The sequence below is a fragment of the Poromitra crassiceps genome (assembly GCF_964638095.1).
Source record: "Poromitra crassiceps genome assembly, chromosome: 12".
NCBI lineage: Eukaryota > Metazoa > Chordata > Actinopteri > Beryciformes > Melamphaidae > Poromitra > Poromitra crassiceps.
This window is the reverse complement of record NC_139632.1, coordinates 15,498,630-15,513,276: the sequence shown is the minus strand read 5'-3', so window position 1 is coordinate 15,513,276 and position 14,647 is coordinate 15,498,630. Positions and strand designations below refer to the sequence as shown.

The 14,647-nt window shown below is 42.3% G+C and overlaps 1 protein-coding gene across 1 annotated transcript; it reads left to right on the top strand.

The window, feature by feature from the left end:
- Positions 1–543: 543 nt before the first annotated feature.
- On the top strand, positions 544–13,497 carry matk (megakaryocyte-associated tyrosine kinase; the record flags this gene model as incomplete). The annotated part of the gene is made up of 11 exons (XM_083647231.1): positions 544–657; positions 3,085–3,200; positions 4,041–4,260; positions 6,503–6,596; positions 7,231–7,296; positions 7,474–7,573; positions 7,866–7,950; positions 9,214–9,287; positions 9,684–9,879; positions 10,103–10,189; positions 13,270–13,497. 11 exons carry the CDS (start codon positions 544–546, stop codon positions 13,495–13,497), a joined length of 1,380 nt encoding a protein of 459 aa, XP_083503357.1.
- Positions 13,498–14,647: the final 1,150 nt, after the last annotated feature.

Sequence of the window (14,647 nt, the reverse complement as noted above, 5' to 3'; positions counted from 1 at the left end):
TTCATCATCTCGCAGAAGAGAAGAGGCTGCGTGGGCCGCTCCTCAGCTTACAGCGAGAGCCACAGGTATCGGTATGCGATATGTAATAAATGTTGTTTGTAGTTGTTTTTAACAACACGAGCATGCAAAATGCTTAGATGTACCGTTTGGTGCCCAATATCTTAAATATGCTGTAATACCTCCAGATTTCTCTCTGACAGGTGCGGAGCTCTCTTCAGTGTTGACAACACCGATCTAGCCAGACAGGCTTACCCCTGATGATGGCAATGGTAGGCTATGTGCTGTTTTATGCTACAGTAGGCTAGCCTGTGTGCATCAAATTCACTGGTTCACTGAATGTCAGTCTCACACATTTTTTTAAGATGGTAAATTTTAAGATTTCGTTTATTGTCATTCAACAACCCATCCTATACAGGAGCATGGGCAAGCACCTATAGGGTCCCTGAGAACTTGTTTGCGGTGTTATTAAACGTTTTGAATTCAGTTTTTCAGCTAGAATTGCTATGAGTTCAAGATCTTCCTTATTATTCCTTTGCCCCTAAGATGAGGTGGGCTGCTGGGACGCAGTGTGTAGCCAAGGGGGACCACAGGAAGCCCAAGTCTGGAGAACTGGCTTACCGAAAAGGAGACATCCTCACCATCCTGGACGTGGGCACGGTACTGTACATATTATGATTTGAAGAAGCAGCAGTTGGTGTTTGTTAAAAGAGCACAGCAACAGAATTCATGTGATGATGCTTGTTTTGCCAAGGCAACATTCACAAACCAAAAATAATAGCCTAATGAGAGAATATAATATAATACTGTACCCAGCAAACATTTCCTTGACTTGCGTCGAGGTGATCAAATCCAATATGACGTTGGTTCAAGACGTGACTTTATTACGACCGTTTGCCGACATGAAAACATAATCTTAGGGAATGGTGATTTGTAGGAAATCATATTTTAGAGTGTAACCGAATAAAAACTCCCGGGAAACGTTTCCGCCTCCTGCGTCACAACATGACTTTATTAACAAAGCCACATTGAGGGCAGGTGTGGAGGGAAGCAGCACACAAGGAAAGGACAAGACCAAACTGGACGGAGTTCACGACACCTGCAAAGTGATTTTTGTTTGTCATTGTTGTAAACTAAATCGAAAGAAGGTAGAGCCTGCACACTTACGGTACTCACAATGCCAAAAAAGTTTAATTCAAAAAACAAACGTTTTCGATCCACACTGGATCTTCGTCAGGTCAGCAAGGTCATTGCTTTTTTAAACTTGATACACTATCAGATATGAGGGTGTGTGTAGGGTGGTTGTACTTGACTCCGGGTGCGATTGGAGGTCATGCAGAGGCATCTGATGCTTATACTGTATAGAGGTCAAGTGCACCACCACCACCACCAGGAAACTGGAGGCGGTTTCTGGTCAGAATAAGTTATTATTATTATTATCTTGTCTCCTGAGGTTAGCCTGTTTGTAAATTTCCACATAATATGACTCACAGGTGGCTGTCCTGTGCATTTGTCATAGGTTACGTGATGGAGAAGTGTGGCTGCAGCAAAAAAAAGATGTTCTGAAGATCATCAAGGCAAAGTTAAATGATGAGGACAGAGCCTTCAAATGTGATAGCGGTACACGATTTTTAAAAGTGTAAATAGGACAATATTCAGAACCGACGACCTTCCGGTCACAAACTCGCTTCGTATGGCCAGTGTGTCCCCAAAGAAATATCAGCAATATCATGAAATATCATAAATAGTAAATGTGTAGTGTTGCTGTAGACCTCTGATAGACCTCAGAATGTTTATTGGGTATAAAAGAGGCTTTACCATAAACACTACCAGTCAAATCTTTGGACACAAATATTTCTTTATTTCTTACAACAACAAAAAACATTTTAGAATAATGGTAAAAAGGCATAATGTAAAAGCGAATTTAATCTTTATACTAAACTAGGCATCTCGCTCTTATGACATCACTGATGATGTCACAACTTTGTGATGTCACTTCCGGGATTTTATGACATCACTGATTACATCAACGGGGATGTCACAATGCCAGGACGCCGGGACTTTATGACATCTAAATTGAAACAGAGAAACATTGCCCACATGCTCCCTTTTATAGATACTGTAGAATCTACAGTATCTATCTACAGTGTAGATAGATACTCATATTGTAACAGCAAATATAATCTTTGTACTGAATACTCATAAAATGTGTCTGCACTTGAACATGATGTGTACTTTCAATAACCTTATCATGTCTGCTGCGGCAGCCAAGTCATAGCCTAGGTAAACCCAGCCCCCACGTGACCTGCTCTCTCAGTTCCCAGTTACTACCTAGTGACTGAGAACAGGTCTGAGAGCAGGTCACGTGGGGGATGGGTTTACCCAGGCTAGCCAAGTCACTCCTCGTCCTGTTTATTGTCACCACATGGTTGCTGAGGCAGCCAAACTGCCCCTCACTCTATGTATTGTCAACACTTCTACTTGTGTCATTGTATGGACAAACGGTGCATCTACTTCCTAACCATGCGCCCCTTATTAAATATCATGCGCTCAGCCAGACTGATAATGTGCTTTGTGAAACTCTCAATGTGCTTCATGGACTCTCAATAATCCCGCTGTCAACAACTATGTTGCCCCCGTGTACTCTCCTATTGTTTCCTGTCAGTCAGTGGAGGAAGGGGGACTCTGTTTATTAAAAAAAACGTTTGCTCTTTATTCAGTTTTGTGAAGATGTTTTTTTCAGTGACACAGAAAAACTATGAAAGGACACAAATGGAATTATGTAGTGACCAAAAAAAGTGGTCAACAAGTCGAAACGATCTTTAAAGTCTTTAAAGCAAAGGTTTTGGAAAGGAATTCTTACATACGTATCAACTTCTCTTTTTATATTAGTCTAAAAAAACAAATTGCAAGTTTTTTAACAGAAGCCTTTAGATCAAAATGGCTTTAAGAGAATGAAAAACAACAGTTCATTCAATCAGGTGTCCAAACGTCTGACTGATAGTGTATCTAGTAGACGACTAAATCACCTCTTCCCGCCATGCAGTATAACCACAGCTGCCCTTGTGATGCTGCTGTTTGTGTTAGGTGAAGGGCTGTTACACGGCGAGACTCAACGCCACCGGAGAGGAAGGACTCATCACCTCCACCAACGTGCGCCAAAGAGAGGCCATACGCGTCGACCCCGGCCTCAGCCTCATGCCGTACGTATGAACTTGACACATCTTCCTTCAGTAAAGCTAAAGCAAGTACAGATCATACAGTACCTGCACCACGCCTGTGCTTCTTTGACCACGTTTCTATTTCCTCTTTGTTACTAGAGTAATAAAGCTATTGCTATGTGCTTCAAAGCCAGTCTTGTGACCACACAGCGTGTCACGTTCAGATGTATATCGCATGAATCAGACTTCCTTTTTTTGTAAGCCACAAACGTCATTACGGTAGCTCTTTATGTTTCCTTTTTTGGCAGTTGAACAAATTGCCCCTGTGAAAATCTCAAACTGCAGCCATGTAATGAAATTGGGACTCTCAAAAGGCCAGTCTTTCATTCAGTGTGATCAGCTGATAATGGGCTCACGAAGGTAGATGTATTTTCCATCAGATGCTTTCATAGTACCTATGTACATTAGAGGGTTCTAACTAGAGATGTAAGGGTATGAAAATTTCACATCACGATTATTGTGACCAAAATTGTCACGGTTATCATATTATCACGGTATTCGTTTATATTAACGGTATACGTTTTATATTGAAAACTCAGACCCAAAAAGGGTTGATACAGTCACTGAAATCATTTCTCCAAGGCTGCACGCCTGCATCTGGGAGACGGTTGCCAACTTTGGTTGATGATGGACAGTATTTACCATGTTTTTCAAAGCACTGTAATCACAGTACCACGGTAATCACGGTATCACGGTTTTAATGATAATGACAATTTGAAACGGTACGGTTATCGTAAAGGAATTTCATCACGGTTATCATTAAAACCGGTTATCGTTACATCCCTAGTTCTAACATTCTGGTTTGCTTTTTATGGCTGCTAGTTGGTTCCATGGGAAGATCTCCGGGCCGGAGGCGGTGTGTAAGCTGCGGCCGGTGGAAGATGGCCTGTTCCTGGTGCGAGAGTCCATCCGCCACCCAGGAGACTACGTCCTGTGTGTCAGCGTCTCCGGAGAGGTCATCCATTACCGGGTGATGTATCAGGACAACAAGCTGACCATCGACAACACGCAGTACTTCTACAACCTTATTGACATGATAGAGGTATGAGAGGCTGGGGAACGAGACGCTTGACTTTTACAGTTGTTGTATTATTCCGGTGTACTAACCTATGGAGAAGTATTGTACTGTAAGTGCACAATATTGCTTTGTCGGTCCTGGATGAAAATCTCCCTAATACAAAAAGTAAGGCTCATGTTTATGAGAAATGGTCGTGCAACACTTGAATCATGATCATTAAATGCTAAGCTAAGCTGTCGGACATTTTGCCCACGTTAATCCCACGTGCCCGACGTACAGCCAATCACAATGCGCGCACGAGCCGATCTGGCAGGCGAGCCGAAATTGCACCGACACCGTCACAAAGTGTGACTAAGGTAAGATCACAGTTGCTCGAGTGACATCATAGTTGAGCAATTGCAAATGCATTCAACACATAGACACACACAACTGCCCGAGTGATCACTTCCATCACAAATCGTGACTGACATAATCCGGAACCCACCCACTTACTCAATTTTATATTAAGATTTTATATTAGATACATAATATTGAATGGTGTGTTACACTATAAGTAACTATACTTACCGTACATAAGTATCCGTCTGAGATTTTCATCAAGGACCTATACAGTAATACTGTGTACTTACAATACTAGTACACAGGTTAATACACTGGACTAAGGTCATTCCAATTGAAGAATAAAAGTAATCTGAGAAAATGTAATAGAAGCTTTATGGAAAAGCTGTCACATTATTTCTGATATATGTTGTCTACCTGGACAAAAACGGTGACCTCTACGACCTTCCTATACCTACTATGACCTCTTTTCCCATTCAATTCCCAGTGATGGCATTTGTGCAAAAAAATACTACAACCTTGTTGAACGAGCACTGTAATAAAGAATACATAATTACATTTAAATTATTTGATGTTTGAACTGTGCTCTGTTCGTGTAGGATAGAGCTTGGATAGATTGGTTAAGTAAAAGTTCAAATATTGAATTCACCAATTCAGTTCAGCAATTTCTTCTATGGACAGCCCTCGGCGTCCAAATGCCTGCAGTATATGCATTTGTCAAAGTGGTGATACGCCTAAAAATAGGCTCCCCCCTGTTCGATTTGCAGCCCATCAACAAAATTGGCACCAGCGTAAAAATATATACAGCATGTGTGCCAAAAGAAAAAAGAAAAGGAGAAATTCATCTGAACAGCAGTCCATATATAGATGATCTGTATTTAGCCTTTGTGTGTGTGTGAGGGTCTATTGAAGACATTTCTGCGGTGAGGTTTGGAGATAGACGTGACAGCGTTGACCAGCTCTTATCAGTGAGTCACAGACGCCTGCTGGCCTGACTCAGTGTGGCTGACTAACCCCTCAGAGGAAACAGAGTGACACTGTTCCAGCTGAATATTTAGGCTCAACGTGTAACGTAACGGCTGTGTCCCGATGCTGCTGGCAGCCCGACTGTCAAACTGACAGCCCAAAGCCAGACTTTGATGTGTCCCTCTGGATGAGCTTATAACTGACTTAATTTACTCAGAGTGATGGAGTCTATTTCAGTCACTGTCCCACTGATTGGGAAACACTTTGTCATTACAAAACAGAAACAAAACAGTTGTAACATGCGTCTTATCAGTTTGTCCTCTATACAAATACTCTAATACTGCAGACATGTTTACAGCCATAACATTCCATAAAAGTTTCCACGTGTGAATAAAAACATTATTTGAGTGCAAGCATTAAGAAATCTAATGGAATAAGTTCCATCAATATTTGATTGTGACCAAAGCCTGACGGGGTCTTATCTGAGGTCCACTGAAGGAAAATGTTTTTCCTCAACTTGAATCAACTTGATTCTCGATTTCTTCTGAACTAGTGTTGTGCATTTAGACTTGAGGCTTATGACTTGAGACTGACTTCGGACTTGAGCAAATTTGACTTGGTCACACGTATTACTGATACGTTCAGTGGAGACCTGGCTGTATTTTTAAAGTCTGTTATCTTCTCACAGGATCCCCCCCTTCTTCTTTCTTCAAGCGCTCCCTGTCTAGGTTATAGTGTTCTGCGATTGTTCTGTCCAGAGCTATAGATATATAGAAATTATCATACATAATGTATTTGTGTTTCGTCACCAGAGCTATAGATATATAGAAATGAATCGTACATAATGTATTTATGTGTTTCCTCACCAGAGCTATAGATATATAGAAATGACTGTACATGCATAATGTATTGATGTGTTTCGTCAGTAGCATTCTTCACAGTCTTGTTTACATCTTTGCAGTTCTACTCAAAGAGCAAAGGTTCCATTGCCACGACTCTTCTGAAACCCAAAGAAAAAGAAGGAACCAAGTCAGCTGAGTTGGAGCTGTCCAAAAGTACGTTTGGTCTCGAGTTGTCAAATCATGCACCTTGTCCCTGCATGACTGTTTCTGCCTCCTAGGAGCTATGAAAGGATGTGGTTGTTATCACAGGGTGACGTTAGGGGCTTTTTTCTTTAACATAAACAACTTTAAACTGAATTTGTTGACAGATTTATTTTTCTTTATTAAATTTGTCTACTTGTGTGTATAATGTATTGTTTCGTGTATAAGTATGTTTTTCTTGTATTTAATTACCTATTTTGTACTTGTATTTGATATTATGTTAAGTGTCTCTTTGTACCGAGAGTATTATTGGGGATGGGAGGGAGGGTTTTATTTGATTTGTTTGTGTTTTTCTATGTGAATATTCTGTTGATTCAAACAAAGAAAAAGCCAATAAACATAGTATTGGAAAAAACAAATTAATTACTTTTACTAAGTGAAAAAGTAATTAATATATGATTTCTAATACTATAGTAATGGGGCTTTTATATGCATCCTGTTTACTCAACTATGTACTTTCCATGCGTCTCAGCACTTATATTATATTATATTCTATCAAATAATGATAATGATCACAACGTCATGTAAGAGTGAGTAATATCAGATAAGGTTGTGTATTATAATGTTGATCTTGCTTCTGCCCCAGCTGGATGGCTGCTGGACATCAAGAAGCTCACACTGGGAGAGAGTATTGGAGAGGGGGAGTTTGGTGGTGAGCTTTCGTTCATTTAATCCTCTCCTCAATTTTACGATCCTGCCCGTCAACATTTCTGGTGCACAACGTTTCAGCAAACTCACAGTAAATACAACACTTCCTGAGCTAGTTTGATTTCTGATGGGCGAAAATACAGCATGTAGTTGTCAAAATGCTCTGCACTTGTCCCTCCAGCTGTCTATGAAGGGGAGTACATGGGCCAGAAGGTGGCAGTAAAGAACATTAAATGTGATGTCACCGCTCAAGCCTTCCTGCAGGAGACCACAGTCATGACGTGAGTCTGAGGGGACTTCCACAACATTTCGAAATAGCATCTTTTCCCCACTTATCAGCTTCACTGATAGTATAGTAGTTATTACCATTTTAGATAGCTGTGTCTGTTAATCACTGATTAAACCAGTTTTGAAGGAATTTCCTCAATTGAACATAGTTGACTCATCATTTCATATTAGTTTAAGAACACAATGTTCATCTGTGTGATTTGCCAATTCTGGTTGTACTGTATCTAGTACCCCTGTTAGTCCTGATACCCATGTCTTGTTTTAATGTGGCTTTTCTCCCTCTAGGAAGCTGCAGCATAAGAATCTGGTGCGGTTGTTGGGCGTCATCCTTCACAACGGTCTCCATATTGTCACAGAGCTCATGACCAAGGTACTATACACTAATGTAGTGTGTACTAGGTACTATACTAGGATACTGTAGTGTGTACTAGGTACTATACTAGACTAATGTAGTGTGTACTAGGTACTATACTAGGCTACTGTAGTGTGTACTAGGTACTATACTAGACTAATGTAGTGTGTACTAGGTACTATACTAGGCTACTGTAGTGTGTACTAGGTACTATACTAGGCTACTGTAGTGTGTACTAGGTACTATACTAGGCTACTGTAGTGTGTACTAGGTACTATACTAGACTAATGTAGTGTGTACTAGGTACTATACTAGACTAATGTAGTGTGTACTAGGTACTATACTAGGCTACTGTAGTGTGTACTAGGTACTATACTAGACTAATGTAGTGTGTACTAGGTACTATACTAGGCTACTGTAGTGTGTACTAGGTACTATACTAGGCTACTGTAGTGTGTACTAGGTACTATACTAGACTACTGTATTGTACTAGAGATGTGTGTCGTGAAACAGTGAGTCACAAAATCCAAGGGCACGTCCTGATGTGTGTGTACATTGAGATTTTACTTAAATGTTAAAAAAGCTGTCCAACAAACAGTATCCTGTGAAAAATGTATAATGAATGATATATTTATTTCGCTGAAATATAATCTAATGATATAAGCTGCTCTAGACAAGATTTTATGTAAAATTGCACCCGTCTTCTCAAGCTAAAAAAAACATCGGGGTTGCAACAGTGAAGAGTGTTCCATCTGTACTTAATGAGACCTGTAGATTTGTCCAAATTAATCTCGGGTGTAACTGGTGGGAAATCTTCTTGGCACTCAGGCAATAACGACTGAAAACTAAAGAGCAAAATACAAAACTTTCCCCCAAAAAGCAGTGAGCGATCACTTGGTCCAGAGAAAGCTGGACTGCTGGTTCAGACACTAAAGAAAGGCTCCTAGGAGTGCACATTACAGGATTTCTTGGTAATGAAATCCTTCCTTTCAAAGATTCTAAATGATCTTCCGCTGCCACTTGGCACCGCCAAAGTGTCCATTCTGCCTTTTTCAGCAACCAGGGTCAAATCCAGTAGCTCAGTGTGGTTGCTGGGACTAATGTATCATCATACAAGGCTTTAAGCAATGAATAACATGTTTTGCATTGGGTTTGCATTTTACAGTATTGCGAGTATGCTGCAGCACCAACACAACTGTATTCTCATCTTTTGTGTGCGTGTATGTGTGTGTGTGTGTGTGTGTGTGTGTGTGTGTGTGTGTGTGTGTGTGTGTTTTGCAGGGAAACCTTGTGAACTTTCTCAGGACAAGGGGCCGTTCGGTCATAAACACTGCCCAGCTGCTCCGCTTTTCACTGTAAGTGTAGAGGAATACTCAAAAATACAAGAATTGATTGTAACTGGTGTATTGTATACAATACAATACAATACAATACACCAGGGGCCGGCTGTGGCTCAGGAGGTAGAGCGCATCGTCCCCCAACCAGAAGGTCGTGGTTTGAACCCCGGCTCCTCCAGTCCGCATGTCGAAGTGTCCTTGGGCAAGACACTGAACCCCAAATTGCTCCCGATGGCTGTGCCAGCACCCTGCGTGGCAGCTGGCCGCCTTCGGTGTGTGAATGGGTGAATGTAGGCACATTGTAAAGCGCTTTGGATAAAAGCGCTATATAAATGCAGTCCATTTGCCATCCATGTATGAAATTAAGTGTCTGCACGTGCGTGTGTGTGTGTGTGTGTGTGTGTGTGTGTGCAGCGATGTGTGTGAGGGGATGGAGTACCTGGAGTCTAAGAGGCTGGTCCATAGAGACCTAGCAGCTCGTAACGTGCTGGTCTCTGACGACAGCGTGGCGAAGGTCAGCGACTTTGGCCTGACCAAGGTGGACTGTAAGGCCTCCGATAACGCCAAGCTACCTGTCAAATGGACCGCGCCTGAAGCCCTGAAGAAAGAGGTCTGTTTGATGTAGCGCTATTTCACACGACTCCATTTCCAAAGATTTATTCTCATCTCTCTGTTTCTGTCTCTATAATGTCACTAAACTGTAGCCTTATAACTTCATAAGCAGGAGTAAAGTAAAAAGAATCTCCAGAATTCACATGTTTCACTGAAGATAACACAGAAAAGGGAGTAAGCAGCGGTTGCTAAGTGTTGTTTGCTCTGTGTTTGTCATGCAGAAGTTCTCCACCAGGTCAGATGTGTGGAGCTATGGTGTTCTCCTATGGGAAATCTTCTCCTATGGTCGACAACCCTACCCCAAGATGGTAAGTAGCACCTGTGTGTGTGTGTGTGTGTGTGTGTGTGTGTGTGTGTGTGTGTGTGTGTGTGTGTGTGTGTGTGTGTGTGTGTGTGTGTGTGTGTGTGTGTGTGTGTGTGTGTGTGTGTGTGTGTGTGTGTGTGTGTGTGTGTGTGTGTGTGTGTGTGTGTGTGTGTGTGTGTGTGTTTGTTTGTTTGTTTGTTTGTTTGTCTGCTTGCGCATGTGTGTGTTTATATGTGGGTGTGTTCTGTTGCGTATGTGTTGATGCATTATTGTCATACTAGTTGTAGTCATGGTAGAAAAAGCAGAACATTTGGTTCTGTTGGAAGTGGCAAGGCAGCAAAACACAAACTAGACTAGAATAGAATCTGTCATATTTCTGACTCTGTTCACACCTCTTTACCATTTTACACTTAGGAGTCCGCCAAACTTCAGCGCTCTTCAGTGATTTACACACATCACAGCAACACATGAGACGCTAAGCCACGGAAATAAACACAAGTGTCCCTTCTGCTTTTGCTAATGAAATAGAGATACAAAATCAGTCAGTGGGTTGTCTGCTAAACGTCCGCACCTTTCTGTCCTGAACTGAACTTGTTGGGTAATTCAGTAAAGCGTCACGTCACACTCACACAACAGGAGCGTGATGTGGCTGACTGCCACTGTCGGGCCGACTGGTCGGCTTCGTTAACTTGTATGAAGTTAACAGACTTGTATAGACGGTTTTAACTTGACAACAAAAACATTCTAAATTGAACCCCTGCTCACTTCCTGTTGCAGTGTTTGCTATGGACATAAAAGAAAAAAAAAAGTTTCAAGTGCAGGACTGACCATTCCGTGAAAACCGTCTATACAGCTGAGCGGTGAAAACAAAAGTAACGATGTCGAGTGAATATTTCTGCAGTTTGCCGAATGCTGAGAAAAAGGAAGTGCTGTGGGGTTGCGCTCTGGTGAAAACCGTCTATAGAAGTCTGAGCAGAGACTTGCGAGGTCATGGGTCATGATAGTGTGTCAGTGAGGTGTGTGTAGGAGGAGCGGTGTGACGGGACAACACGGAAACTATCTAATTGCTCTCAGTGACTTAACATAATCTGCTTTTTGAACCGTTTGCCTTTGTGGGAAATGGAAGGTAACTAACTGCTCACTGTATGTGTGCCAGCGAAATCAAACTGTCACTCAGTCACAAGTCTTAAGTTGCTGGCAACAGGCCAAACTAGAGGGAACACTGCGTTGGCAGGAGGGATGATTAGTGTGACGTGACTGACGTCAGATGGTGGTGAGACAAAACACTACCAGACAAAAGTTTAGACACACCTGATTGAATGATTTAAGCCATTTAGATCTAAAAGCGTATGGTTAAATACTTGAAATCTTTTTCCTTTCTTTGACAAATATTTAGTGACGTAGATGCCTATGTATGAATTTCTTTCCAAAGCTTTTGTCTTTCCATCAAGACAAAGGGCAGCTACTTTAAATAAATCTAATATATAAGCTAGTTTATATGTATGTACGTGAGTGAGTGTGTGTACTCCATACCTAGTAGGAGAAAGAGAGCCAGCACACAAAAATGTCCTTTCGTTAAGTTTATTCCAGCACACCAGGTACAGCACACGGACGTTTCAGCCTAACGGCCTTCTTCAGCGTGTCAACACTGTGTGTGTGTGTGTGTGTGTGTGTGTGTGTGTGTGTGTGTGTGTGTGTGTGTGTGTGTGTGTGTGTGTGTGTGTGTGTGTGTGTGTGTGTGTGTGTGTGTGTGTGTGTGTGTGTGTGTGTGTGTGTGTGTGTGTGTGTGTGTGTGTGTGTGTGTGTGTGTGTGTGTGTGTGTGTGTGTGGCGCGCGCGTGCGTGCATGTGTGTCTGTCGCTAGGGAGAAGGTAAGAGATTATGCTACTTAGAGCACAGCTCCCTTTGACACACATACTGTAGTCTCTCTGTCAGCGTCCACTGTCTGGCCGCTGTGGTGTCTAACCTCCTGACTGGCCGCTGTGGTGTCTAACCTCCTGACTGGCCACTGTCGTGTCTAACCTCCTGACTGGCCACTGTGGTGTCTAACCTCCTGACTGGCCGCTGTCGTGTCTAACCTCCTGACTGGCCGCTGTTGTGTCTGTCTCATCATCATCATTTCCTTTATTTTACCAGGTAGATTATTGAGAACACATTCTCTTTTACAATAATGAACTTGTCTAACCTCCTGACTGGCCGCTGTGGTGTTTAACCTCCTGACTGGACGGTCGATGACGATGTGAACCATCAAGCAGGATCAGGCAGCATTAGATGAATGGACAGTCAGCAGGTGTCAGGCCTATTGACTCGTCTACTCCTTACACAAGGCGGTGTGATGTTAAATGCACATGATTACCACCTGATTATCGCCTGTTTAACATATCAGGGGGAATCATGTAGGTCAAGTTCATTGTCCCTTCAATTAACGTAAAATTAAAGCTTTATCTGTTGGCGGGCAGAGAGAAAACATACAAAGAGATTGTGTATGTAGTAGGGCTGTCCCCAACGAATGTCCCCGACGAATGTCCCCAGTCAAATAAAATGTGGCTATTCAATACGAATAAAATGTGGCTACTCAATACGAATATTTGACTATTATAATTTTTTAATCTGGCAATCAGAAAATCCATTGGCATGAGCTTGTTTGATTTGTTTGTTTAATTGGGACTTGGTTTTACGGTATTAATAGGCTGATACTTATACCAAAGTAGGCTAAATCAGGATCTATTGGGAGAATGAATCCAAGCAATTCTATGTCAAATCAGACACTCGTCGGCACCCCCATATAGCCGGAATGGAATGATCTTTGTTTCCTACCAAATTTTGCGACTATTTGACTGTGAGCAGTTGAATCCGACTCCTTCGAACAAATCGCGGGACAAACTAGTGTGAATTTTAGTTGTCGTGTCGTCTAGTTTATAGAAACCCTACAAATACTTTATTACCATTGATAAATTATAGATCAAAAATATAAAATTGTCTCAATTTATAAATTTTTATACAAGCTATCGCCACTTTTCTTTCCATCTCTCCCTCTCCACCCGTACCAATCCTCCCTCCATTTCTGGTCGTTCCCATCCCCTAGTCTCTGAAAGAGGTGAAGGAGCATTTGGAGGAGGGCTACCGCATGGAGGCTCCAGAAGACTGTCCCCCACCTGTCTACTCCCTGATGAGAAGCTGCTGGGAGAAGGAGCCACGCAGGAGGCCATCCTTCCACAAGCTAAGGGAGAAACTTGACAGAGAGCTGGGCAGACACAGTCCGAGCCCTCAGCCTGTGTCTAGGGAGGAGATCCGGCCTGGATCTGGACACTGATGCTGGTTGTGTGTGTCCATTGTTGGACAAATGAACCCATATAGCGCCCCCTTCTCCTGTGGCGGTGTAATGGCGTAAACTCGCCTCTAAGTTGACACTGGATGCTTTTTCCAGTGTCTGATGGAATAAGACAACGCATATTCAACTTTGGCCACTATGTGGTGCTAGTGAGCGGAGGCATCATGGTGAGAGCCAGGCGAAGGACAAGTGCTAAATTTGCCACTGGCCAAGAATTGGACTGGTATCGTTTGGTACACACTGGAATAAACTGAACTCTGCTTTAGTTGGTCTGAGCTAAGACAACCTGGAAAATCAGACTGTGGCATGATCATTCTTAAATCCTGTGAGAGGTACAGCGTTACCTGTCTCCTCCCCTGGAGCTCTCTCTACTGTGGACTACTAACCGCTGGACCTTTTATTTTTTGATAATTTTTGGGGGTATTTATTGGATACGACAGTACCGTAGATTGAGAGAAAGGGTGGGGCGAGAGAGAGAGGGGATGACATGTGGAAAAAGACCACGCGGAGGACTAAGTCTTAGTGGTACACGCTCTACCAGGTGAGCCACCAGGATGCCCCTAACCGCTGGACTATTACAATGAAAAGGGACGTGATCACATCAATTCCTTCCCGCAATAAAACCTCAAATGAGCAAACAGGACAGTGTGCAGTGCAACCACAATCCATGAAGTCTGCTAACTCTGTGTTTGTGCTGTTCCAGTGACAAAACCACACTCTCCAAACCCATACAGTTACTTCAATAGTATTATGGTAAGCAGAAGCATAGATATGGCATTGCAGTAGTACATTAGTTTGGAGATACTGTGTGCTTGCATCTCCTAAACGGATTCAAGCCGAATATTTATTTCAGTCTCAGTTCAGTCGGGTCACGGCTGCTGGGATTCAACCTCTGTTTTTGTCAGATAAATCTGATCAATAACTTTTTTTTACATTTTGCGTTGATAATGAAGAGAATTAGGCTTATTTGTCTTTAATGTCAGGGAAGGATGTCAGAAAGAAGAGAGAGAAGGGATCTAGGAGAGAGTTCCACTTTGTACATTTGTTTGATTGACTGCTGCTTCTCTTTGCCATTTATCTGTATATACTGTATTTAGGCCTTTTCCTGACCACAGTCATAATGCATTTTCAG